At 49.0% G+C, this 27,971-nt stretch overlaps 1 protein-coding gene and 2 long non-coding RNA genes across 8 annotated transcripts in view; 1 reads left to right on the forward strand and 2 right to left on the reverse strand.

The window, feature by feature from the left end:
* igsf9ba (immunoglobulin superfamily, member 9Ba) overlaps positions 1 to 19,015 on the reverse strand; it is a 36,308-nt gene extending 17,293 nt beyond the window's left edge. For 5 of the 6 annotated variants that reach the window (XM_057049454.1, XM_057049453.1, XM_057049455.1 and 2 more), the window contains exons 1-6: positions 18,714 to 19,015; positions 11,205 to 11,402; positions 8,505 to 8,651; positions 4,378 to 4,529; positions 2,669 to 2,786; positions 808 to 949 (exon numbers count right to left, since the gene is read on the reverse strand). In XM_057049454.1, coding sequence (XP_056905434.1) covers positions 808 to 949; positions 2,669 to 2,786; positions 4,378 to 4,529; positions 8,505 to 8,651; positions 11,205 to 11,402; positions 18,714 to 18,777 — 821 coding nt within the window. In that variant the 5' untranslated portion in view covers positions 18,778 to 19,015. Of the gene's footprint in view, positions 1 to 807; positions 950 to 2,668; positions 2,787 to 4,377; positions 4,530 to 8,504; positions 8,652 to 11,204; positions 11,403 to 17,674; positions 17,789 to 18,713 lie in introns of all 6 variants that reach the window. The other variant, XM_057049457.1, reaches the window with a different exon arrangement.
* Positions 19,016 to 19,116: 101 nt separating this feature from the next.
* On the forward strand, positions 19,117 to 27,928 carry LOC130534851 (uncharacterized). Its single transcript, XR_008952976.1, has 3 exons — positions 19,117 to 19,164; positions 20,076 to 20,451; positions 27,876 to 27,928. It is a non-coding gene; the product is annotated as an uncharacterized LOC130534851 (long non-coding RNA).
* On the reverse strand, positions 21,305 to 22,023 carry LOC130534852 (uncharacterized). The gene is made up of 3 exons (XR_008952977.1): positions 21,871 to 22,023; positions 21,720 to 21,797; positions 21,305 to 21,453 (listed from the first exon to the last, which is right to left on the reverse strand). It is a non-coding gene; the product is annotated as an uncharacterized LOC130534852 (long non-coding RNA).
* Positions 27,929 to 27,971: the final 43 nt, after the last annotated feature.

Here is a 27,971-nt window from a genome sequence, read left to right on the forward strand (position 1 = left end):
CTCCGTCATTATTCTACCATTCAAACTGAACGCCTCATTCAAAGAACCAATGTCTTGTGACGTCAGTCGGTTATCACAATCAAAGTCATTTAGTGCGATCGATACACTCAGAACTATTATTATTAGCACTGTGATTAGCATCATTATAGCTGCCGTTATGGTAGCCCAGGAACAAGCAAGATACAACAATGAAACCGCTAAAGCAAATGCCCAGCTCAATGCTAGCACTTGTTTAGCAACTCAATGAAATATATCTGGAAGATATATAGACTGCCTTGCTTTGCCCGCAGCGAAAACAACACCAATTGGCTCCGTTCCATGAAAGCTGTCCAGGACTCGACTGGCTCCTCAGTACATTTTCTCAGTTAACAGTCATTCACTGTTTCTTCCTCCTCACTTGTTCTGTCTGTCACTTCGCTCAGCGTAAAAACCCTCCCAGGCTCTGGGGAGTCTGCAGAGGCCCTGGCTGCGTGTCAGATCATCGCCGCAGGAGGCGCGTGGTGGCACATGGCTTGAGTCACGTGATACCGTCATCAGAGCACGCTAACAGGCACTGTCAAGACAGAAGCCCCGCCAGGCTCGTTCTTGCTGGCTTCAGGGCTCCGACAAGCCTGGGAGCACACGCTAAAAATACAACCTGGACACGCGTGTCTGCGTCACAACTCTGAGACCACCAGCGCTCGCTGCGTCCCGCCATGAGGCTGATTTAATTGACCCTCCGTGCACGGTGCCTGCGATCAACCCAGGAATAAGCTAATATGTGTCACGGCTACAGCTGCAGCGCCACAGTAAACTGCTCATAACTACTTCTTAAAGTAGACGTTATCCTCCTCCCAAAACCAGGTGTAGGTCAGGTTGCCGGGATACGCCTCCGCTTGGCAGGTGAAGAGTGCATTCTGGGAGATGTTGACAGTGACGTTTTCTGGTGGAGACACGATGTATGGGGGCCCTAGGGGAAACACAGAGAACCTCTGGAAGTTACACTTGCAGACATGGTTACAAAAAAGCTGGCTTTCATTAACAACAGTCTGTCTCCTTTGTTACAATTTCAGCAATTTAGCTGCCAAGCATTTAAAGCACAAAGGGATTAAAAAGAACTAAAATGGAGTAGAGGCCGTTCACTCCTAACAAATTGATTAAGCTCCATTGAGAATCATTTCAAAACCATCTAGAAGGAGATATATGGGAAACGGCCTATTCGATAAGCTAACCGAAGCTAGGTGCTAACGCGAGACAAATACAGGATTGCTAAAATATTAAAACACCCCTCAATTACCTGAACAAACATAACTGGAATGGTATTTTAAAGGTCCCAGTATGAACAACATTGTGCAAAAAACTAGATTTTCAATGGGCGACTAAGCTAATTTTACTACCCTGAGCCAGTCATGTGATCTTCGAGCCCCAGACTTCTCTTTTCCAGCATTTCCATGTCGGGGTGATGTGCTTGACAATATAAAGCTCCCAAAATCTCTTTGATCTATTCAATTTCTTCCCGAACTCATTCCTGTCAACAGGCTTTTAATGTGATTTTGGCTCCCTTCACTTTACATCTACTTAAAATAGTCTCTGATTTGTTTCCTTCATGTTCTCTGCTTCCATTTTGGGGTTTGTCAGCATTTTTCCCCCCCTCCCCCCACAGAACGCGGAGAGAAAGAACACACGCTGTGTATTATTTACAATCTATCACTGCGTCTGGTAAAACGCACCGAGCAGGCGGCGTTCGCCGTCAACCGCCCCAGAGTTTACGCATGCCTCGCATCGTTCGCTCCCAGAACTCCTGCTTTGCTCCGAACTCTGGACGAAAACCAGCAGAAGCCATAAAGGGTAAGCTGTCTTTCATGAGCGGGTCCAGATCCGGCCCCGCCGGGCGTTCTCGGCTTAACACATCAGGTGGGACTGCTGACGGCGCTGCGCGAGCATCTCACAGAGCAATTAGGGGCAGAATCACGACCCCGAAGACATCTGCTGGTTATTACTACTCATAAACACCAGTTTAACCACCATTCGGGGCATTTTAGAGGCTCCAATCAAGCCAGCGTGCATGTTTTTGGAGTGCGGGAGAAGATGCTTGAGCAGGGATCGAATCCCAGAACCTTCTTGGTGTGAAGCTCACCACGTTATCTATGTTTATGGTTCCAGGAACTCTGCAGAGGAACTCGCTTTGCGATGCTTTTCAGCCCCGGCAACTGCAGGAACCTGCTGGCGTTCGGGGGGGGTCGACTGCTCCTTTTCTGACGACGTGCGTTTTTGTCCGGCGTGAATAAAAGTGCGGACGCGATTGGCTCGCCTCCTCGTTGAACGCGAACTGTTAAGCCTCTGCAGTGTCAGGAGTCTGAGAGAGCTGCAGGCTGGCATCACATCCATTTATCTGATCTGTGTCTAGCAGAAAGCCTGGTTAATGGACCGGAGACAGACAGCCACGTTCTCACACACCGCTCCTGTCGTACACACACATGCGCACGGAGCGCGGCCCCAGACTGAGCTATTGACTGGCAGATACTGACTCGGGAGGTATGTTACATACATCAGCACACCAGAGACCCGCACGGCTCGTTTTAAAACGCTGCCTCTGCCTATAAATAATGAACGTGCATCGCTTTAAAGACGCTCACGCGGCCTCCGGCTGCAGGGGGAACGCAGCACGACGTCGGAGAGATCACAGTACCTTGGACTAGCAAGCGGGTCGTGTGGAGCACCTCCCCCTGGTCACTGTAGGCCCGGCACGTGTACGCCCCTCTGTCATCTCTGGTGATGCCGAGGATGGTCAGGCTGCCATCGTGGACCTGGAGAGACAGAACGTGAGGCTCAGCGGAGGAGGACGTGAACGAATCGGCGTCGGGAGGGTTTTCCAAAGCGCGTCTGGGGGGCTCTCACTTCCTGTTTGCTGCAAAAATAAAAGGCTCTGAGTGAGACATTAGCCGATTTATCACCGAGGGATCTTTTGGCGGATTGATAAATGCAGAGCGGTGAAATCCACAGACAGCAAGCAAAGCAAATCCCAGCCTCACCGCAGAGAGCCTCCGGAGGTGAAGGAACCAGGGTGCTGCGTCAACACTCAGAGGCTCGCAGGTAACTTGGTTTTTAGGGAATAAAATGTTTGCACAGTCTGAACCATTTATTGCTCTCATTGATTGTAGGTTCCATCGCAACATAAAGCTGGAAATTTGCTTCGCCAGCTCCCAGTGATTCACTCCCCCGTCGCGCTATTGTGTTTTCCTCCTGGTTTTATCTTTATTTCTCCCCCGATCTCTGCAGTCTGTCACGGTGTCGGGGATAAAAACCTGTTAGCATGAGCGCCAACTCCAGCATCACCTGAACACCTAAACCCGGGGCTAAATCCAAACGGCAGAAGAGGAGGTAGCGCAGGGTTAATTTAAAAAAGAGAGAAAGAAGTGAAAAGGTGCGGACGAGGCGAGACAGAGTTCATCTCTGCTGCTTTTGTGCTGCGATGCTGAGCTGTGAGTCAGCAGACAGCTCTCCCTACCCGCATACAGTCTGTGGTCGCCATTTAACGGCACTTAAGGGCAAAAACTCGGCATTCCCGCCCAGGCTCCTCTCCTGTCCTGCATAACTGCCTTTAACACCCTTGTTTTATGGCTGCTTTTTATTCCCGCGCAAATAAATAAAGCAATAAAGCAAAGCGAGGAGGCGGAGGAGACGGCGCTTCTTCCCCCGCTGTCACCCCCCCTCCAAGCATGTCACATTCCTTCCTTTTTCCGTGACGTTACTGTGGATCCCGAAAGTGTGCGAGCAAACATACGCTCACTGACACACACACACACCTCCCGCTGTGGGAAGAGGCTCCGCAAAGTTTAAGGTTCACAGATCACACGCACCGCTCGTAAACGCCTGAACGTCAGCGTGAAGCTAGCATAGCAGCTCTCGCTGGCGATTTGCAGCTGGAGGGTAACATCCATATTAGGACTCATGTAATATTGATACAGAAGAGGGGGGATTAATAATGCATCACAATGTTGTCTAATCATTTATGGAGGAAATGGTGTTAAAAAGAGGCAACTGGAAGGCAAAATGGAAGAAAAACACACAATAAGCGGACGAGGAGGCCCCAGCCAGACGCTCCTGCGGAATCCGCTCGCCTGTCAGCGCCTGCATATTCAGAATTCCGAACAGTATTTTGACAAGCGCTCCTCGATGCGGGCGTGGAATCGAGGCTCCCGGAGCTCCTGAAGTTACTGAGTCATGTGTAATTGTGGGTTGAGTTGACTGTCATTGATTCCGTGCAAATCACACCACAAACCTGTCACTCCTATTGTGTTTACTGTTGATGTTTGTCATGCTGAAATGAGGCCCGGCGAGAGGCTGTAACAGGAATAATCAGGATAATCAAACCCACCCGGCTGCTGTCATCCTCACCGTGTACTTTGCGTTGGTTACAAGCTCCTCCCCCTCTCTGAGCCAGCTGATCATTGGTTTGGGGTTTCCCTGGGCAGAGCAGCTAAGCAGAGTGCTTCCCCCTTCCTTCGCCTCCACATACTGCGGCGGCGTCGCTGTAAATGAAGGTGGGGCTGTGGAGAGAGTGAGAGTGGGGGACAGTTGACATTTTAACAGCGATGATTCAAAAGCTGTGATTTTAATCTGTGCGTGAAACAACGTCACGCTCAGCTAGTTCAGTAAACACATTATACAGCTTGTTAGCGTCCGCGTGCTAGCACCATGATGAGTTTCATTTGATTTTTTTCTGTAGCCATCGTAAACGCTCGCTCTGGAGCTTTACCTCTTCTGTCAGGGTGTGAAACGCCGTCAATCAGCCAAGTACCATTCCGATTCTAAGTACGTAACGTGCCAATTACGCTCCAAGTGTACTTGCTCTGGTCAACAGATGGGACGTGTGTGGACGAGGGAAAGCTAGTCACACTATACATCCCACTATACATCTGACCGCAGGCAGCGACAGCAGCAGTGAGATGAGATGGTGGCGTCATCCCGCCCGTTTTATCGAGAACTGCTCCGCGTCCTTGCGTACTTGGAAGTACTTCCAAGACGTTCACAAACCGGTACTTGTGTACCCACAGTTGAGGAACCAATGAAGGTCTTATAATGTTCATTTTCATTCAAGATTGAATGTTTTCAATTCCAGCACCCATAACTCAGCAGGCTGGTTTTATCTTTTCAGGACAGAAATCCTCAGCTTTGTCGCTCACGGCGCATCTCAACCGTGATGCGTGTGTAGTACACACACACAAAAAAACCCACCATATGGACACATTAAGGTTGTTGCATGATGAGATGAGGAGAGACAAACTACCCTGTGACACCGCTCCGCCTCCACCGATCCTTCATCTTGCTGCGGGCCGATAAACTGCACTTTCCTCAGCTGCGTTCGGCCTCTCGACAGAATATTTTAGTCATAAATCGTGGCCCCGCTCCTGCTCCAGCGTGCCGCCACGGCTGCACCCCAGCGTGCGGCCGCGGCATAAATAAAACGCCCATTTAGCAGATTTAGACAGCTGCCTGTCCCGTCTACCCTCTTGCTTTCTGATGCTCATTACATGATACGATACAGTAGATTAATGGGGGGCGCTAATAAACAGCGCGACAGGTTTATGCCTCTCAGATTTATGGGGTCCATGTGCCACCAGCTGCATTCGGCTGAGGACAATGCATCACTGCGGTCGCCAGGATCGGGCGTCTAGATTATAAACAGAGATTATGTTTGGAAACTGCAGCCGTTTTTTGGCAATTTAAGTGTAAAGGTGGGGCAACAGCAGGGGGCATCAACCTGGGAGGCCTTTCAAGGTGGTGAAACCTGGGCAAAAACACGCCCCCCCACCTCTGGACGCGGTTAAAGAAGAGCGTGGAGCCCAGTTCCAATGTTGCTCTTCCTCTACCGCAGCGCACGCACACACGCACGCACGATGATGAGTCGGAGCGTGACGTTTCATTTTCATTCAACTTGTGCTCTTGGAAAACTGGAGCCGCACGGAGCGTCGGCATTTTGCTTTGTTTTCGAGGCTGAAACAAAGTGACGAGTTTGTTCTTTATTCCCCATCATTCCATGAGGAGCGAAGGTGGGGAGCAGGAAAAGGGAATAAAAACACTGTTGTTGCATTGTGTTGCGTTCCGCTGCATATTATAGCCTCGCTATGCTAATATTGCAACACTTTGCCCGCTCCGGAGTAATCTTTTGCCCATTATGTTGGGATCTGAGCGAGCGAAGGAGTGATTTTCCCTGCCATGCGTCCGGACCGATCTCTCGCATTCCCAATTTGTTTTTCCTTTGCTTTTGTTCTGTTGACTGCATGTCTGCTGATCTGGAGCGCTGCGGCGCAGTTGTCAACAGCGATCCGTCAAGGACCCTCGTTTATGATCGTCTCCCGTGACCCCTGCGTGTCAGACGGGCTGCGGGCAGATCTGAGCAGCGCGCTAATGCAGATGTGCCACATTTGAAATAAAACGCCGCCAACGTCCCTTTCGAGCCGACCGTGAGCATTTTGAGGAAGGAAGGGCGAGAACAGAGTCCGTTTACTACCTAAATCTGCACCGTCCAGAGGATGTCACTTGTCTCGCAGCCACAGGGGGGGACTGGAGGACAAACGGGTCACCCAAAGGTTGGGTTGGACACTTTAGTTTTGTTGTTTGGCTAATGTCCGCCCCACCCCTCCACCCAAAAAAAGCAAGGCTGCCGGCCTGGTGCATTTCATTTGATCTATGGAAGCGTGCTGATGGGTGGAAAGCGAAGAGAAGAGAGACGGACAGACGGAGGAGGGGAGGGGTGCGGGGAGACAGAGAGAGAGAGAGGGGCCTTAGTGTCTTCTTCAAACGCAAGGCTTTGCCATCTGACACCTGCCACCGAGTGGGCATGAATCCCCTGTCCGTTTGGCAGGAAGTTGGGGCCAGCAGACAGGAACTCAAAGGAAGAGTGTATGCAAATAGCAGCAGCCAAAGAAAATGGGTGCCCTCAGTGTCTGCGTGGGGGGCCAAATGAAAATGGCACCTGCTTCCCTCACAGACAGCCATTTAGAGGACAACAGTAGCATAAAGTCTCGATAGAAATTCCCATTCTGGAATAGAAAGAGACAGAGACAACCGCTGCCTGTGGTTGTTTGATGAATGAGCGGCTTCACATCCAAATGGAAGCGGCATAAATAACTGTACCAACAAAACAGCCGTGGCTGCAGCACAATGTCGGCTTATTGTATCTCTGCAGCTGGATCCAAGCACTTAATATGCAAAATACATACAGTGTGTGACATTTGGGGTTATTATTAGTTATGCTACATAAAGAGCTCAGTTTGCATTTAAAGACCTGACAGAGAGTAGCGGCGGGATGGGCAGCAGGAGTTGAGAGGGAATACTGATGAGCCGGCTACACACACACACACAAACACACATTCTCGCTCTCTCTCACACATACACACACACATTCACACACTGCTATCTTTGTGTGGACTTCCATAGACAAAATACATTCCCCAGGTTCTTATCCTAACCGTTACATCCCGACTAACGCCCAACCCTAACCTAAACCCAACTCTTGACTTTAAAAATGTCTTCAACAGTCCTTTGAACTTTTGAGGACCAGCCCCAACGGCCCCATTTCGTGAGTAGAATGAGGATTTTGATGCTCATTATGTAGTAATGACACACACACACACACACACACACACATACAGATACATGAACTCCAAGTGTGCAGGTGACAGGAGATATTTCAGAACACACTTTAGTGTTTCTCGACACGCACGCCAGCGAACGCAGCCGAGTCCGCGTGCGCCAGTTTTCACACACGAGTGACAATTATTCACACACGGACAAACACACATGTTAAAGACGTTGATGGGTTTGGAACAGGATGGATTTGTGAGTGACGAGAACAAAAGCTCATTTTTACGGAAGAAGGTTAGAAGATCCCTCTTTAAGTTGCTGTCAAATTTGTAAGAAATCAAAGCTGAAGCCACAATGTTGTGTATTTTACATAATGTCTGATCAAGGACATCAAACAGATATCGGGCTGGTGAAAAGGTGAGAACAATAATGCCTCTTCAGCGTTTTGCTGCAGGGTTGAGACTCCAACCCGCTGGGGCGTTCCTAAAGGTTGACGCCACCTTAAACAGGACGCGGTCAACATCCCCCCAACCACACCAGCCTGTCATTGGAAGCTTCAGAATGGATCTTAAGCGGCTCCGTCACTCATTGCAGCAAGAAATCCCCTTAAGACCAGTGAGTCGATGCTCTGGTGGGACCGAACGGCTCTGAACGCTTCATGTTTTGACTTGTCTTCATTTTTCTCTCCCAAGACCGCGGCACTCACCAGCCACTGGGATTTTAAAGGCCTTTAAGATCACTTCTTTTGGCCTGGCTAGCATTAACATTGCACCCTGGAGAGGCCAACAGCCCGTCACAGGTCACACACACGGTTCACTCGCACTTCTTTAGCATCTCTGTGCCACCCACAAAATGTCATGACGTAGATTTGTTTTTCCCCCTCCACACACCCACGAAGTGACTCAGAGGGCGCACGCTGTGGACCGGTGACTCACCGTTGACTGTGAGGTGCACCCAGCTGCCGTTGTGGAAGGTGTCGAACTGCTGTTCCAGCATCAGGACCCTGCACTCATACCAGCCCTGGTCCTCGGAGCGCACCGGGTCGATCTGGAGGGAGGCCTTCCCATGCAGAGAGGCTCTACCTGGGGACGGAGCCAGCGAGATGCTAATTATCACCCAATTAGATCGCTGAATAAACAAAGATTCATAGACTCAACTTTGTTTCCCTTTAAGGAGATTTTAAAAATAAGTTTGAGTCCATTAGCATAAAAATGATATTAGTAAAAAGGATGGACACTAGTTAGCATCAAGCTAAACGCATAGCTTGTATCCAAAAATGAAACATGACCCCACCGACCCTCGTCTAGTATCACTGAAACGTCAGGAGGAAAAAGGTATTCCTGAAGTTGTTGAAGGTGTATTTGAAATGTTGATTTGGAAAGAAGACGCTGATGGAGAAAATCAGATCTGGCTTCAAAACGAGCCAACAACCTTTCAGGGATTCATCCACCGGAGGCCTGAGCTGGATTAAAACGGAGCTTCTGCTGCGACTGCAAGGAGAGAAACCAGCCTCGCACCTCATGAAAATCATCTATTTCTTATGAATCTTCTGCTTCTCGCAGGTTTTTTTTTTCCTGCCTTCAAAGCCGAGGATAAATTGGAATTCTAAAAGCTGCAAATCAGGAGGGATGAGAGAAGTTCAGGAAAGCGGGTGTGGTGAAATCTTCAGCTGTTAAGCTGTCTGTCTTCAGGCTCCCAGCCCTCTGCTCACATGGCTGCCTCTGACGGGCCGACAGACTCCACACGCCTGCCTCGGCTCCGCTTGATGACCGGCCTCCCATTTTTCTAAACTTTGATGTGGAGATGCTGTGAGCTCTGCTTCCTGTTGGACTGTCAGACAAACACAGCCTCCAGATTCACGGGTCTTCCGATCGGCGCCTTAATTGGGACGGACAACTGACGTATTACTTGCGGAGGATTGATGCGGCGAAGGGGAGGAGAATTCAAAAGCTCCCGTTTGTCAAGAACAGAGACAGCGTTGCTGTAAACACGAGTGTAACCACGTCAGCCCCCCCCCCCCCCTCCCCGGAGGAGATACGGGAGCAAAGAGAGCAGGTAGCACCTCGTTCAGGTGGAGTGAAACCTGAAAGAGGAAACGTGAAGAGAGCCAGTGGCCCCTAAACCTCACACAAGAGTGATATTTACACATGGCGCCCATCCGCAGTGAACAGTACGCATTAGGAAATACTCCTGGGATTGGTTCAGATTTGCAGAGCCGGGGCTGCAGCGGGGTTAAAAAGATGGGAATGTCTGCCTGCCGCAGCCCCCCCGCCCGACAGCACCGCCTCCTCCCGCCCACACGGACACAACGGGGGGCTGCATGTCCTCCTCTCCGGACCGTCGCGGCTGCACCTCGATGTCCGCATAATCATTTTGGTCCTTTACGGAGGCCAAGAAATTCCGTTTCACCTCAATTCTACAAATCCGAACGGCGCTGGTGCAGAAGCTGCGGCTAAAGCTGCTGCAGAGGGAGATGCGATTTTGGTTTTTTCCAATAGCTTATCCCAAAGCAGGATGAGCTGACGCTAAAAAAGCTGATTTATCACCACGCGAGTGGGGAAAACACAGCTGTTCAACCAACGTTGGAGTTTTGACGCAGCTGCGGGAGAAAGTGGCAGAACGAACGGAGATCCCCGAGCTGCACGGCAGATTTCCCACAATGCAGTTTGGGGACAAATCTTCAGTCTCAGCTACTGTAAGTTTCAGACCCTGCAGACCAGGACTGACCATCAGCCGGGCGGACTTTTACTAAACTCTGCAGCAATTCCGCAGTGTCGGAATATTTAGGATTGCCGGCCCCTCAAGTCCGGCCCCCTTCCGTGTAATCCCGCTCGCCTCCAGCAGCCGTGTGATGAAATAAGCCTGCATTTAATCGACCCGCCAATTTCATTCATACCAAGTGATAACAATTCATGGAAGCGGCCCAAATGAGCTCTGAGACCGCGCGGCCCCCGAAGAGGATCGCATAAGCCGGAGTCCAGCGATGTCGGCGTGACGCTGTCGCCGCGTGCACATGCAATTTCCCCGGAACTACTATAATCTGCGTAGTGAGGCTGGCCGTATTAACGCCACATCTGGTCGCTGGTAATTCCTCAACAGTGGACTTGACACCCCGCCGGCGAGGCTAGTCGGAGCCCGAGAGCGTGCTGCCGCTTGTCGAGGGGTCGCGAAGGCCACAGCAGCATAAGGGCCTTGTCGCTAAGTCCCGCCTTTATTTCGCCAGGTCAGGTGTGGAATTCGCTTTAAAATAAGGCAGGAAAAGGGAAGGAATCATCCTGACCTCGTTCTGACAGCTCGCCGTCTTGTCAAAGACGCCTTTCTTTGGATTGCTGCGTTCCAAGCCTGGCGGACGGGGGCCTGCGCGGCGGCGTGATTATGTGGCGATATAATGAGGCTGATTCCAGCGCTGTCAATCAACATCTTTAATTTAAAGTCAAATCAAATATGAAATGGGCTGGGAGGAGGGGGCGCCCGCTGCGGTGAATCCATAACGAGACGGTTAAACCGCTAGTCTGGCTCTGGCCAAACATAACATTAAGCTAATATGGATTGAATAAGCAATTATAATGTGGCAATTAATGGGCTCTGGTGGTGCAGGTAGGCAGCTAGCTAAAGATAAAAGCTAAGCGTCTTACCAGTGTACTCTGGATCCACATGGGGAGGGTAGAAACGGAAGTTGATGAAGAAGGGAATAGGCACTCCGAACTTGAACCATTCCACCACATACGGAGGCTGCTGGCCGTCCAGGGGAGGGGACACGTCGCACCCCAGGATCACGCTCTCTCCGGCGCGGGCTGTCACAAACCGGGGCTCCTCTCTCACTCCGTGGGCACCTGAGGAGGGAGGAAAAACAGTGTAAATAAAACAAGAGACAAAGGTGAAGGCATCCTCTTTAGAAATCGCCGGGGCTGCTTAACATCGGATAATTGGGTGTCAATTAAAAGCAGCCTAATCAATTTCCCCACAGCACAAAGCCGCGTTTATCTCGATGTGGCCTACATGGAGGTGGAGCGCACAGGTAAAGCTTCTCCCTTTCATCGGCTACGCTCATCCCATCACAGAACAGCCGTCACCTGCATCTGTTGGCGAGTGCTTTGTGGTTTTGCCACGCTGGACGATAAACGAGCTGCCAAAGGGGGCCTCCATTGATCACGGCTGGCTGCCGCTCAGATAAGCTGCAGCGCCGCCAGACCTGGCGATTAGCCACGGGCGCCCAGGCACGTTGCCGAGCGCTGACCTATCCCAAGGCTGAAAGGTCGGCATACCTGTCTCTTCTGAAGACCCGCTCCGGATTTCCTCCCGCCCCCCGCTCCCCCTGAACTGGCTGCATATGCACCAGTTTTGGGGGAGGGGGGGAGGGGGGGGGGGGGGGGGGGGTGCTGATGTATCAGAAACAGCAGCTGAATAACTTGACCTGTCTAATTAACGGAACCACCCCCATTAACCGTTAGAGGAAACATGGGGAGAATTGCACCAGATTCATCTTAAAATCCAGATTAAAATCCAAATATTGTGACTGGGCACTCACAACAACAACAACAAACCCCTATCAGGACTCCAGCCCCCCCCCCCCCCCCCCCGAAAGGCCATGTGCGTCGCTCAGCGATTGTGTTTACCACTTTAATCTGCAGCATCCTGTGACCGAGTTAATCCACTTTATTCGTTTCAGCCAGTGCGGATTCTGGACTGAAACAGAGCAGATTTAATCAAATTACACTGAAAAGAGGCTGAATGTGGTTCTGCCAGTTATTCAGTCCTGGAATCTGCTTTGTCTTCATGTGCTGCCTTAATCTCTGCTGAGAAACCGACTCCATGTTCATGACTCTGCACATGACCCACATGTGAATGCAAAAACCGGCCCGGGTCTCAATGTTGACCCGGAACGGGATTAACGCCAAACAAATCTGTTGAGCATCGGCTGGGAGTTCATTCCCCATTTAAACTGGAGTGAAGGGAGCCGGTAGTTGGAACTGCTGAGAACATTTCTTTCTTTTCTTTTCTGCAGAATGCACAACCCTGCATTGCAATCTTGCTCCGAACCTTCGGCCTTTCCGGGCTCTTCCGCGTCCATTGGCCAAAACAGTATCATAAATCCACCGAGGGAGTCTGAAACTTTGACCCCACCTGAACCGATCAAAGACGGAAAATTAGAGTTTATTTGAATGTGAGAGTGTTCACATGAGTTTGGTTCAAACTCTATTTGGTTACCAAGCAACAATTTGTCGACTAGCTGCGTCTGACTGATATGATCGGTGCCCCCCCCCCTCCAATTTGAACTCTTTAATCCTGCCACTCTTCCTGCTTTCAGCTGCTACATCACAGCTCAGGCAACAGATTCCAGTCGATTTGAAAGCGGGCAGAGGAACCCCTGGAAGAGAAATCTCGCTGTCTTAAACCGACTTCACCACCGGCAGCGGTTGGATCGGAGTGTTGGGTCGGTAGAAGTGGATTAGCTGAAGGGAAAATATTACTGGATGTCACAGAAAACCTAATATTTAAGCTTCAGGATACAACTAGAACGCCACTGTTTGGGTTTAGTTCTGCGCTATTCTCTTATACTTGGATTACCGTAGAAACCACGCCGGTTTTCCGAGCTCAGCTAGCCTGGTTACAGGTTCACAGCTCAGATATGTTTTAACACACCAGCCTGAGGTCCAAGAAAATCCCGTCTCCGAAGCCCCCAAAGCTGCATTAGATATGAACCCGCAGCCCAACCGCCGAGCGTCTTCCATCGTCACTGCACCAGCCTGACGGCTTCCAGGATAAAACAAAGATCAGGATCAGGTCCACACTGAGGAACACTGGAGGCTTTGTTTGGTTTCAGTAAGCAGAGTCACTTGATGCGGAGCTCAGGCTCTGGCGTAGAAATCCATTGTTTTCTCGGCAGACGGTTCGGGTTGCAGGCGTTTGTCGGCTCAGGTTTCGGCCCGGTGTTCCTCTCTCCTTCATCCTGCTGGTGGTGTGACTCCGACACGGAAAGACCCTCAAGCCCATCTCCACAAGGGCTTTCTAGTTCCCACTCAGGTTTATCCGGGGTTAAATACCTGCGCCCTCACCTGGCTGTGAAAAGGCATACAGCACCACACCAAATATAAATAGAGCTGTAAATGTAAGCCGATTGATATATTTGAGAGTTGATGGTGATTCATGATCACGTCGCCACTTTAAACGTCAAAGGACCTGGAGCGGAGACGGCTAGAAACCCTCCCGTGGAAATCAGTCCGCTAAGATCTGCATAAATCAGGCCTCTAATAAATCCGGAGGGCCGATATGTTTTATACATCTACCCTTGGTGGAGACGGGATTTACTGCTAACAATTCAATCGCAAATCAACCGCCTGTCAAATCAATCATCGGTACGACGGACCCTCGGTGTACGAAAGCAAAATACAGAGGGGGGATAATTCTTCATTGTTAAACAGGCCGTGTCGGTGTAATTCAATGTAATTAGCCTGCAATAATTACTAATCTGCGCATATTTCTTTTCTGATATTGACATAGCTTTCTCCTCCCTTTAGCACCCGACTGCTAGCAAGCTCTGCTAGTAATCTGAAAGTTTTTAGAATTCATCACAATTAGATTGATGAAACCAGTGCTAATTTTATTTTAGAAGTGACAAATAACCCAAGAGAAACCAGACTTCTCTGAAAATAGTGGAAAAGAGCTTCAACCTCCATGTGCAGTGGGTAGCACCAGTCGTTAGCAACAAACAGGAACTGGGTGGATTCTTTGAGTGCCGTCTCACTCATCCTAATTTTCGCAGTGTTCGGACGAATCCTGTCACGTCACTTTGCTTCTTTTTGCTGCGTTAATCCTGCTTCCCGCGCTGTAATTGGAGCAAATCTGCGAGCGGGCTAAAAATATCATATTCTCTCTGGCATCTACGGCTTTTAATTCCCATAACTCTGCAGAATAGTTCAGCCTCGAACCAAAATCCTTCTCTCTAAGCTCCACCTCAAGGCCTCGAACTGGTCGTAGTTAATGCATTTGTGCGATGAATCACATTTTTGCCGTATGAAACCAACGGAAGGTGCCGGGATGGAGGCTGGAGACGCTCACGAATCTCCTAAAAGCTAAACTGAACCCGTCAGTTTGAGGAACAAAGGAAGCCTCCGCTCACAACTTTGCATGGGTCACATTAACTTCATCCTGGAATTTTAGCATTTATCACAGATTTGTACTAAAAGGTCATTTTGTTGGGCGAGTTTGCGATACCGGGCGTGCAGAAGCTTGGACTGGACAAAGGCTCAAGGGCGCCAGCCACGAGGCTGGATGGGCCACTGACAGGGCGGTAATTGAATGCCAGCCTGCGCGTGCTGAAGGTCACATCAGCCAACAGCGTGCGTGTGGCTGTGTGAGGACGTCAGTGTGCATCGCATCTGTAAAGCGGAATATATGTAAGCAGAAGCACAGCAAAATACAGACTCAGCGAGTTAAGGCCCCAAACCCCCATCAGATATTATCCAACTCTTCTGTTGCCAGTAATTAAAACTGGATTATTAGTCATAAAATCACCTTTAATGTATCCACTTTAGGCTAACAGTTGATATTGTCGATGTACTTGTCTGATTATTGAAGCACTTCTGTTTGTCTTTTATCATGCTAGCGCTGCTAAAATAACACAATTCTAGACAAGTATTCTATAAACCCAGACTAAAGGTTTGACATCAGCAACATTAAGCTCCGGTTCTAATTGGGACTGGCGGGACTGACGACCCAACGAGAACCAGGCGGTCAGGAAAAAAGCTGGCTTTCCCATAACGCTGCAGGCCCTGTTTGTGATGAGGCTCTGCTGGGACCGAGGGAGGAGAGGTGAGGGGGCGGGGGAGGCGGCATCGGCAGGAAGAGCTGGCACATGCCCAGGATGGAGAGCGTGCCATCCGCAGCCTGAGCGCACGGAGCTGCACCGAACAGGAAGGAACATTTTCAATTGTTAATCAGTGAATAAGAGAAATCTGCACGGTTATCTGAGTTGAGGGATGATGCAACGCTGCTAAAAACGGGTGAGTGCGGCCCGTCGCTGCGATCAGATGTGGACAAAGCACTTCAAGTTTCAGAGAACGTCCCCGTCTCTTGAAGGAGCCGGATGAGACCTCATCTTCATCCAAAACTACCCTCCAGTCCAGAAGGAGGAGGGCTCTCAAAGCAGGTGGGAGAAAAGTGGCCCGCGAGAAGGGAATTACGGACGGAGCCCAGCTGGCTGAGAGCCCATCTGATGAAAAAAAACTGTCTCTAAACAGGTCTGCCGTTTCCAGCTGAAAGGAAGTCCTCCAAATGCACCACTTCCTGCTACCAGCCAACGGCATTTGAGCCACAATATCCTGTCAGGTCTGTTTTACCAAATCGGAAATTAGTTTAACTCATCATTTACAGAGGCTAATCCACAGGCTAATACAACAGCTCACTGCAAATTCCAACACTTCCCACATGTGTCAACAATAAAACAACAGGGGAGTTCGGCAGAAAAGTGACGCTCGACGGGAATAACGACCGCACACATTCAGCCTAAAAAGGGTTCTGTATTCAATGAGCAACATCGCGGTGTCACGCTTTCAGTGTAAGACCTCCGTTTGAGTCGTAAATCTTGTTTGAACACTGCGCAAAGGCAGAGAATAATCTTTCCGTTTTATTCATTCGGAGCAACAAAGCGCACCATAAATCCCAGCCGCCTGCATTTCATTGGCCGGAGCAGCGTCTCAACATAACATTTTACGATGATGCAGCAAAGAGTCGAAAATAAGTCGGGAAAATCTTCGCACGGCACCGGCAACCAAGGGAAGAGCTCTTCTAGGTCGCTGCAAACCAATAACAAACCAATAAATCCCAACTGTAATTTCAAGACCGCGAACGCATCATCTGATACCACTATTGCTGACAGGACGCCAATCGGAATGGTCTGTTTGATCCCTACTTTAACGACATCACCCAAACTAAAGGACCCGCCTTAATTACGAGGACGCGGATGCATCAAATAACCCTCAACTTAGTTTAGTACCCTGTTTGCCAAGATGGCTTCTGTGACTGATTTAGCCACATGTTCAACACTTCATTTGCACCTCTGTTCAGATGTTCGCCTCTGTCTGTGCTGAAGAGACCCCCCGCGTCTTTACAGGCAAAAATAAGATCTATGTCTCTAAAGAAGAACCGACACCCATCTCCTGGTTGCTTCTGAAGTCTGACCAGCGTCCATCCCAGTGCTTGTCCCTCACAAACTTCTCTTCCTCACAGTTCCTTCCTTGTGGCAGACACCGCTTGGCTGTGTTCCACCATTTTATGCTCTCAAAATCCAGCAGGATGGGACCACGCTGGCGCTCGGCTCAGAGCTAAAGCAGATGACAGCTTTCAACACAAAGGAATATGGCCCGGAGCTCACCATCGGGTTCATCACAAGTGCCATAACTTCATATGACATTCTGGAGAGACGGGAATTCATTTTGCTGCACTTAACTCGGTGTTTATTGCTTGCTTGATCTGTACAAAACTCTGCAAAAGTAACTTCCTGGAGTATCTTCCCAGCATTGCCAGAGATGAAACTAGTGGAATATGAATAAAAATGGGTTCTGTTCTTAAATCAATGCTTTATATGGGTTGAATAAAATTGGAACTGGGGTTCAGGGTGGAACTTAGCTGTGCTAGCGCATTCTCAATGCTAATACTAATGACCTCATGGTTGTACTTTTGAGTTGAGCACAAAAGACAAACATGCATCAGTGTCCTCCAGGAAACTGAGATTCCCACTTATTTCCTACCCCATTGTCCATCGATTATGCACCAAGCATGAAAAGATTAACGTTGCATCATTACATGCAAGACAGCGTGTCAGTTTCATTGTTGTCAGAACAGGAGAGGAAAAACATAGTTGGCTTTCATTTCAGAGACAAGCTGTGGCGGTTGTTGGGGTTCAGACGTTATATTCTGGGACGCTGAACATCCGCCAGGAAGCCTGTTTGAAAGTAAATCACCTTCAGTGCAAATCTGAGCATGAGGCCACAGCTTTGCCTGCGCGGAATGGAGAATTTCTGCTCTAGACAATGCCACCCACCAGAGGGGCCGTGTCCCGAAATCAGCAGCGTTCTGCTGCATTACTGAAAGAAGGCTTCCTCACCCTGTGATCAACTTCTGCCGCGCCTGCAAGTAAAACCAGGCCGGTTCTGCACCGAGCGTGTGGGGGTCATTGGGATCAGTTACCAGGCGACAGCTTGGCACATGTCTCCCTCATCTGGACACGAGTGGGAAAGCAAGGTTAAGTCAGTACATGGGTCAATACAGACTGCTGAGGGGAGGGAAAGGGGGGCGGGGGGGGGTCAGAATAAAGGGATTTTGTGGCGCGCGTGTGTGTGCGCGCGCGCGCGTCTGTGTGTGCGTGTCGCTCCAGGAAGGTCGAGGTTTTTAAATGAGGCGTTTAAATGAGCGCCGAGCCTCGCCGAGCCTCGCCGGCTGGGGCGACGCTCGGCGTGCGGGATCCATATGCGTGATTTCATTCGGCACATGGATCCCGAGCACGCAGATGAGGGCTCTATCAATCCGAGAGTGCATTTTATCTGACGCGCGATGCATTATTTAGTTACTATTCCATCTAGAGGGCTGATACGGTCACACCCCTCTCCGGAGAACTCAAATGGGACTCCTTTGCTATGATACCACCCCCCCCCCCCCCCCCCCCCACCCCCACCCCCATCAGCAGCAGCAGCAGCAGGGAACGGCGTTGTGCCAATTTCCTTAAACGTTGATTTATTTATTTATTCCCACCCCCCCCAAACACATATACACACACGCGCGCAATCACGCAGATCTGACAGCACGGGCCTAACCCACACATCCGTCCATCAATCCACGCTCCACGGCCAGTCTTCCCTGACATCACACACATACACGCGCAGGCAGACGCACGCACACACGTGAACGATCCACTCCTCGCGCCTGCAGGCCGGAGGCAGCCTTGAAACCGTTTCACCGTGGCTGAACTTTCACATGACGGTGAGATGTTGGGGGGGGGGGGGGTGAAATAGACCCGCAGTTTATGACCCGCCGCCCGGCCCTCCTCCCGTCAAAAAAGAGAGCATGCCACACGTTTTTTTTAAGGAGCGACGCCGAGCGCGCATGGAGGCATATGCACAAATCAGATATATTGCACTTCAACTCACCTTGAGCGGCCGTTCCTCTGGTGCTGAATACACTTGCTATCAGAGTGGCCACATACCAAATCATAGTACTATTGCCGACCAGCTTCTACCACGCAAAGTGCCCCGTTCAACCAATCTCTCATATTCGACCTTGCGCCTCCGCGATCTCTTTAGCGAAAGCCCCGTCTCATATCCTGGTTTCTCTCCTCGTGTCGTCTCCCTTCATCCCTTCCCTCCCCCGTGCTTCCATCCGCATCCTCTCCCGAACAGACAGAGCACCTGCACCGCCGCGTTCGTAGTAGACGGAGCCGTTTTTACGAGCGCATAGTGAAACCAAGTGTGAGAATGCAGCCACAGGTCCGCCTCTGCCGCCATCCGATTGGCTGTCGATCGGGGCTTTGGGGCGTGTATTGGTTCTCTGTACGGCCCCGCACCCGAATGACAGCAGCGAGCGGCCGTGCGCCGATTCAAGGTGAGTTGGAGCGTGCCATAGTAGTGGAACCGCAGTATCATGCGCATTGACAGGGGGTGGGGGTGGGGGGAAGAGAGAGACGTGTCCATATCTTTAAATACATCCCCGAAACTGCCGCCCATCGTTCATTCATCCGCCCCGCACCCTCCACGCAGCTTCTGCGGGGCCGGAGTCCGCCGTCGTCTCGGCGGACATGACTCATGTGTCGCCCCCGGCGGTTCGTCATGTCGGTGTCACCGACATTATACTCATTATTGCCCTCCGGTGCCGCGTCCGGCTCTATGTAATGGGTGTGGCAACAGAAATAATACACTTCGAATGATTGTTGCGCGCGCCCGTGCGCGTCTGTGTGTGTGCGTTTTCCTCGATGGCTGCGAGGATGCAGCCTCATCATCGCACTGCCCACTGCGCACACATGGTTCCCACTGATAAGGCTGTCTCAGCTCCACTCCGTTTATTGGGGGGATGGGGGGGGATTTTTCTTATTTATTTATTTATTTTGTATGCACGCATGCACGCACGATGCAGTCAGCAATCACCAATATCTGCCTTCCCCCCCTTCCTCTGACCGGAGGGGGGGATACGCAACTCAGCCGGGGTGATCGAAGAATTCAGCTCGGGACCATTTTAGGTTTTTTTTTTTAAAAAAATAAATCTTTTTGTCACATTTTGTGCCTGCATTTATGTCTGTCTGTCTGTCTCCTCCCTCCCTTCTGGCACTTTTTTTGGTGGGGTGGGGGGGGGGCTGTCATGTCTGGAATCAAAGGCTGACTAGAAGCGCAAAACATTCTCCATTTTATTTCCTGCAGTCTCCTCGGGTCCGACAGCAAAAGGGGGAGAGCCTGATAACGTCTCCACAACACGTTTGAACGCTTCCATCGCTATTTCATTTATTTATTTTTTGCAATTAGATCAGCCTTCGATATATGGAATTGGATTCCCTCATGCCGCACTCTCTTATCTGCCTGCTCCGAACCATTTGTCTGCGTTCTCAAATTGAGGAACCCGCGCCGCCGCTGCTGCGCGTTTTCAACGCAGGTGATGCGGATGAACGCAACTTTGCCAGAACAGAAGCAACACTGACATGCAGTCAAGTTTTCTGAGATGCAGTCATTCATTGAAAATGGGTATTTTGCTGCTGATGCTGCTGTCGCTATCGGCGTGATGGTGGAAGCACTAACACATGGCACTGGTTCAAACCCGTCAGACCACCCTCTGACCTCGTTCTTGCGCATATGTTTTAGCTGTATTGGCAGCATCCCCATTTTCCGTATGCTTAAGTCATGAGTTTGAATGCAAATGAAGGAGGCTGAAAAGATAATAGAATAGAACAAAGCATTTTTACCGATCTTTCCATCAGTTCTGAAATTAAGGAAAGGGTTTAGGACTACAAATCAGGTTAAAATCACCTCACAGACATCTGTCACTCCCCTAAAAATAACCGTGATCCTTGAAACTGAAACAAAAATGACCCCAAACACATTGGAAAACCAAAGCATTTGCTCAATAGGGGCAATTCTAAGCTCCGCCCACTAAGTAGTTTGATTATATTTTTAAGTTTTATTTACTGCTGTGGAGAAAAGTTGATTTTAATTTGATTTGGGTCTTTGATAGCTCACCTGATGGTTCAATAAAGATAGGCTTTGATGAAAATAGAACTAGAAATAGTTCATACTACTTGATGATCAGATCCCAGTCAACTATCAAGATCGAATGACCAGAAAAAGATTGTTTTTCTGAAGGTTTTCTCAAGCTTTAATGGAATTTTGCTCTGATATTGACCAACTTAGTCATCTTAAGCAATGGGACATGAGGAAAGCTCCATAAAACATATCAAACGTCTTGTATTGATGTTTCAGTGTGACGTGTACGAAGAGAGTTCTGACCAACACAATCATGAGAAACCTCATCTCACTGCCCCCTGCTGGTGACCCCTAATTGCACATTATGCAGTAATCATGTTGTCCTGCTGTTTAACATTTATAAAGTCCCACAAGTTTTATAAAATAAATCAAAATTCAATAGTAACAAAGGAAGCAAGATTGAAATGACAGAAATAAATCATCTACATTTTATATTTTTAATTTATATAAGCTTTCAGAGAACAAATTGGAGGGGAGCCAAAATCAGTCTTTGGTCAAGCGTCTGACACAGCATGGTATTTTTCCATGACTGTCCGGAACCTTGAGAAGCCACTGTTGCTTACGAGGTGTTCCCATTTGAAAAAAAAAATGATTTCACTGACAGCTCCCTCGTCCCACAGAATATCGAGGAACATCCGCACGAGATCTGCAACAGAACAAAGCCAATTTTAGCAGTTGTGAGTTCTCTAAATTTTCTGCATGCTTACTGTTCTGTGGCTGTTGGCGCCCCCTACAGGTAAAGGAATGAAAGAAAAACACTGTGGATGCTCCATGGTGGCTTCCCCAGTTTCATTAGTTTACATGATGTATTTAGAGATTCAACCTTTTTTCCCCTATTTCGACCAACTTTTTATCACTCTGCTCAATTTTGTGCATATAATAGAAAACACTTGCAAAATTGCTTGTTCATACCTTGACATCGCTGAGTGGAAGACATTTCTGTAGTTCATCTGAAGATGGTGTCAGAAGTGCTGGACATGGGGCTTTCTCCTGATATGAAAGACTCATATTTCCATCATGCTACACAGCAGTTGTAATTGTAGAGCTAACTCTAGTTATTTACCTCGGCTGCATTTTTCTGATGGTCTCCTCCAGCTGCTTTCAGGAGAGGGTTTCCTTAAGTTGCTCTCAGGAGCTTCTCTCCTCCCGCTCCTCTCAGGAGCTTCTCTTATCCAGCTCCTCTCAGGAGCTTCTCTCATCCAGCTCCTCTCAGGAGCTTCTCTCATCCTGCTCATCTCAGGAGCTTCTCTCATCCAGCTCCTCTTAGGAGCTTCTCTCATCCAGCTCCTCTCAAGAGCTTCTCTCATCCCGCTCCTCTCAGGAGCTTCTCTCTCTCCTTCACCTGCTTTCAGGAGCATCTTCTCCTATCACTGCTCTCAGGAGCTTCTTTCTTCCAGTTCCTCTCAGGAGCTTCTTTCTTCCAGTTCCTCTTAGGAGCACCTGTCCTCCAACTGCCCTCTGGAGCATCTCTCCTTCCACTGCTCTCAGGAGCTTCTTCTTCCAGTTCCTCTCAGGAGCACCTGTCCTCCACTGCTCTCTGGAGCATCTCTCTTCCTCCACTGCTCTCAGGAGCTTCTTTCTCTTCTCCCCCGCTCCTCTCAGGAGCATCTCTCCTTCCACTGCTTTCAGGAGCTTCTCTTCTCTCAGCTCTCAATTCTCAGGAGCTTCTCTCTCTCCCGCTCCTCTCAGGAGCTTCTCTCATCCTGCTCTCCTCTCAGGAGCTTCTCTCCTCCCACTCCTCTCAGGAGCTTCTCTCATCCGCTCCTCTCAGGAGCTTCTCTCATCCAGCTCCTCTCAGGAGCTTCTCTCCTTCCACTGCTCTCAGGAGCTTCTTTCTTACTTCCTCTCAGGAGCACCTGTCCTCCCCTGCTGCTCTCGGAGCTTCTCTTCTCCAGCTCCTCTCAGGAGCATCTCTACTTCCTCACTCTCCTCCCACAGGAGCTTCTTTCTTCCAGTTCCTCTCAGGAGCTTCTCTTCTCTCCAGTCCACTGCTCTCAGGAGCTTCTCTCCTTCCACTGCTCTCAGGAGCTTCTTTCTTCCAGTTCCTCTCAGGAGCACCTGTCCTCCCACTGCTCTCTCCTGGAGCATCTCTCCTTCCACTACTCTCAGGAGCTTCTTCTCTTCCAGTTCCTCTCAGGAGCACTGTCCTCCCACTGCTCTCTGGAGCATCTCTCCTCCACTGCTCTCAGGAGCTTCTCTCTCCCGCTCCTCTCAGGAGCTTCTCTCATCCAGCTCCTTCCAGGAGCTTCTCTCATCCAGCTCCTCTCAGGAGCTTCTCTCCTTCCACTGCTCTCAGCTTGCTCTTTCTTCCAGTTCCTCTCAGGAGCGTCTCTCATCCAGCTCCTCTCAGGAGCTTCTCTCATCAGGCTCCTCTCAGGAGCTTTTCTCCTCCAGCAATTCTCAGGAGCTTCTCTCCTCCAGTTCCTCTCAGGAGCACCTGTCCTCCCACTGCTCTCTGGAGCATCTCTCCTTCCACTGCTCTCAGGAGCTTCTTTCTTCCAGTTCCTCTTAGGAGCACCTGTCCTCCACTGCTCTCTGGAGCATCTCTCCTCCCACTGCTCTCTGGAGCATCTCTCCTTCACTGCTCTCAGGAGCTTCTCTTCTCCCGCTCCTCTCAGGAGCATCTCTCCTCTCCACTGCTTTCAGGAGCTTCTCTTCTCCAGCAATTCTCAGGAGCTTCTCTCCTCACGCTCCTCTCAGGAGCTTCTCTCATCCTGCTCCTCTCAGGAGCTTCTCTCTCCCACTCCTCTCAGGAGCTTCTCTCCTCCCGCTCCTCTCAGGAGCTTCTCTCATCCAGCTCCTCTCAGGAGCTTCTCTCATCCAGTCCTCTCAGGAGCTTCTCTCCTTCCATCTCTCAGGAGCTTCTTTTCCTCAGCCTCCTTCAGGAGCACCTGTCCTCCCACTGCTCTCTGGAGCTTCTCTTCTCCAGCTCCTCTCAGGAGCATCTCTACTTCCACTCCCCTCAGGAGCTTCTTTCTTCCAGTTCCTCTCAGGAGCTTCTCTCCTTCCACTGCTCTCAGGAGCTTCTCTCCTTCCACTGCTCTCAGGAGCTTCTTTCTTCCAGTTCCTCTCAGGAGCACCTGTCCTCCCACTGCTCTCTGGAGCATCTCTCCTTCCACTGCTCTCAGGAGCTTCTCTTCTCCAGTTCCTCTCAGGAGCTTCTGTCCTTCCACTGCTCTCTGGAGCATCTCTCCTTCCACTGCTCTCAGGAGCTTCTTTGTTCCAGTTCCTCTCAGGAGCACCTTTCCTCCCACTGCTCTCTGGAGCATCTCTCCTTCCACTGCTCTCAGGAGCTTCTCTTCTCCCGCTCCTCTCAGGAGCATCTCTCCTTCCACTGCTTTCAGGAGCTTCTCTTCTCCCGCTCCTCTCTGGAGCATCTCTACTTCCACTCCCCACAGGAGCTTCTCTTCTCCCGCTCCTCTCAGGAGCATCTCTACTTCCACTCCCCACAGGAGCATCTCTCCTCCCGCTTCTCTCAGGAGCTTCTCTTCTCCCACTCCTCTCAGGACCATCCTTCCTTAAGGTGCTATCCGGAGTGTCTCTCCTCCACTTGTCCTCAGGTGCAGCCAGCCTGTGACCATCTCGTCTACCTTTTCTCTGATCGTGAATCAGCTCTTTCACGGTGGTAGTATACAGCGCTGCCCTTTTTTGGACTGCATAGAATGTTCTCGGACCATCTTCTGGTCTTCGAGGTATCCAGTTGTTCTGGAGATTGTAAATGGAAATAAGGAAATAGCCGTTCAATTCAACAAAGTGTTTTCATATTCAGAAGGTGAAAACCCAAACCTGGCCAGTATTTTTAGCATGAGATGCACTTTCCCCCTTAACCCCACTAAAGTCCTCTATTTTAGATGTATTATATTAAACAATATTCACCATCTTGAGTTGCACCAAATCCTGAAGCAGGAAGTTAACCCTAGAAGAGACCTGGCCCTCTTTCATCATTTCAATGATATAGTTAAAGTACCGATCCATCTGTGGCTAAAAGGGGACATGCGGATAGAGAACTGGTAAGTCTTTTTAGCAACTCACTGCTTCAAACCATCTTTCCAAAAGTTTCAAAAGTATCCAAGAATAAATACAGTTGTTGACCTCTGTACTGACCTTGGCCTCCTCTGTGTCCAGTCGTTTTCCACAGGTGGACAGCAGCTTGCAGAGGCATTCAACTGAGTCCTCGTGACAATTATTGAGGAGTTTCTCAAGGCATTCATGCATGATGGGTTCATTCAGTATTTCTAGTTTGAAGAGTTCTCCAATAAATCTTTTAAGACCAAGCGAACGGTCGTCTTCCTGCAAGGACAGATCACGTCTGAATTCATAAACTACCGCGGAGGTCGGGACAGCCAACATAGTTGTAAAACATTCCAGAAATGGAAAATTTGTAGTATTTGTCAGCAGCAAACTTTCATTTTTAGTGTCAGCGACAGTCACACTTACATCATTTCTGTCTTTCAGCATCTCTTGCTGGCAACGTTGAAGCAGAAGATTTGCGAAATTCTGTGATGTGTCACCACTTTCAGGGCCCATGTTCTCCCCCCTCCCTCCTGCTCCAAGGTAGCTTGGAGTGTCACCAGTCCCCCCGCACCTCTGTTAAAGAATAGAGATATATAGTTGTGTCTGGTAACTGTTTTGAGCGCATCCATGATGGATGCGATGAACTTACCCCCATCAACTCTCTGCACATATTGGCGTAGGTGGCACAGGAGGCTGGCTCTGACATCGCCTGTTCCACGATCAGATCAATGGCACCATTGAGCTTCTCTTTGGTGTTTATGTTCAGGTGTTTCACCTGTTCCATCAAGCTACGAGACCTCTCAGGAGTGATCTTGGTTAAGACGCTTTGAGGGTTCCCAAGCATCTCCTTGGTCAATTCCGCAAAGATTGCGCGTCCATGATCGCTGGTACATTCGCTCCATTGTAGTTGATGGAGCATTTTATCGTTTTTTTCAATATTTTCTAGAAACTGAAACCAGACACAGGAATGGATATGTGTTACAGTGAAATGACAAAATTAGTCTATTGCTATGGATGGATTTTAATGACATTTTGACGGCCCAAGGAACAGCTGATTAGATTTTGGTGAATTCTGGAGGGACTTGGACCTTCAATTATCCAAAGATCATAGGCCAAGATGAAAGCAAAGGTGCTTTTGATAATAAAACCACCGACTACAGTGAATGTACTATACTGACGGGGTAAGTTACAGTATGAGGAAATGGCCGACTTGGCAGAGGTCTGCACTCTTTGAGTGCTAGTTTTTTAAATTATTACCAGCACTATTGGTAGAATTAGGACCCAAGCACTGTCCTCGCTGTGAGGGCTGTTGTTTGCTAGTGTTTATTCTGCTTAGTTGGGTAAAAATGGTTTTGCGGGGCCTAATCGTGCTCGAAAATCTGAAATTTTGCAGACCTCAGATCTGGCATTTTTAAAAATGTTTTGGTAAAGGAAATGGGCATGCAGAAATGGCTTCCAGAAATGTCCTCACTTTGCTAGTAGAATGCAATTTTTGGTGCTCAAAAAGTGGCAACCCCCCCCCACACACACACACACACACAAACACACTGGATAAACATAGGCCAAGCGCCATCTTCATACAGGTGGCGCCATTTTTGCCCCACCTGCTTGATGGTTCTCGGAGAAGCCCCGAGGTAAAGTTTCACCTACACGCATGACATTTGGTGGGGTTGTGGGGCCAAAATTAAAATGTGAAACTCTAAAACCCCCCACAAAGTTTCAGAGGGCCTGATTGCGTTGGCGCTGGAGAATTTAAACAGGAAGGACATGCGTTGTCAAATTGAGGTCATACGTCACATATGCAAATGGACAAATATACAAAATATACCTTTGCTGGTACAGCGCCGCCTGCTGGTTATGTGAGCATTAAACTTAGCAAAATAATGCAAAAAGTAATGAAGGGATTTTAATGAAATTTCCAGGATAAGGGTAATGGGTAAGATAAAGTTATTAGTTATGTTCTGGGGAGTGAATGTGCAATCTCTAGCTATATATGTACTTTTTTCTCACTTAAGGGTAACGGAAAATTAACAATGTCCTAAAAGAAGCAAATGTCATTCACAATTTTGCTTTTGCGCAAAAGTAATGTGGCACTTTCTAGAGACTGAGAACTGCTCACGGTTTGTCTTGGTCTGTTGGTCCCGTTTTCTTTCATCATTGTGGCTGTCTGGAATGTGCTGGAAGTCTAATCCAAGTTTCTCTCCAAGTGAAGTGAGTTTGGTTGAATCTATAAGGAACTATATCTATCAGATATATCAGATGTATTAAATATGTTGAATTATTTAGCCTTGGTATAAAGCATTGGTCCTTTGATGTGAGTGCCTATGATCTCTGCTCTTCATCTGTTCACATTTTAATATTGCGACATTTAAGACTATTGTTTCGGCCATGTTGGGAGTTGAGCCTCCTGTCTGTACATGTCTGCCTGTGTGAATGTGTAAGCAACTATGTTTTTATGTATATTTGTATGCATATAGGTGGGGTTGAGAAGGCTTGGGTTTATTTTCTTTGTTTCTACCTGCTGTGAGTCACTTTGTGACTAAACTATGAAAATGGCCATTAAAATATTTTTTCAAATCAATCACGATGAGCTTGTGTGGTGTGGACGAGCAGTTATGATTTCTGTAAGAAAATATCTTGCAATGGAATGAGCCTGAAAGAACTGAAATGTGACCATAAGCATACATAATTCTCATTAATCTATCTACGTGAAGACTTTCAAACAAAACACATTCTCCAGCCCCTCCCCCTCCCGCCTTTACCATCCTGACTAAAGCCCTAAACCTTAAACATTCAGTTCAACTTCAGCCATGTCTGAACCCTCATGTCTCAACAGCCCTCTGAAGTTGCAAAGACGAGCCAAAAGGTCCTCACTTCCAGAAATGTCCTCACTTTGCCTGCAGAATACAATTTCTGGCACTCAAAAAGTAGCAAGAACCACACACACACACACACACACACACTCATACACACTTGATTTACTTCATAATTGTCAGTAGTAGACAAAAGATGAATTCATTTAGCATCCCCATTTTCCGTATGCTTAAGTATCAGTGATTGAATGCAAATAAAGGAGGCTGAAAAGATAATAGAAAGAACAAAGCATTTTTACCGATCTTTCCATCAGTTCTGAAATTAAGGAAAGGGTTT

Source organism: Takifugu flavidus, chromosome 12, assembly GCF_003711565.1.
Source record: "Takifugu flavidus isolate HTHZ2018 chromosome 12, ASM371156v2, whole genome shotgun sequence".
NCBI classification, from domain to species: domain Eukaryota; kingdom Metazoa; phylum Chordata; class Actinopteri; order Tetraodontiformes; family Tetraodontidae; genus Takifugu; species Takifugu flavidus.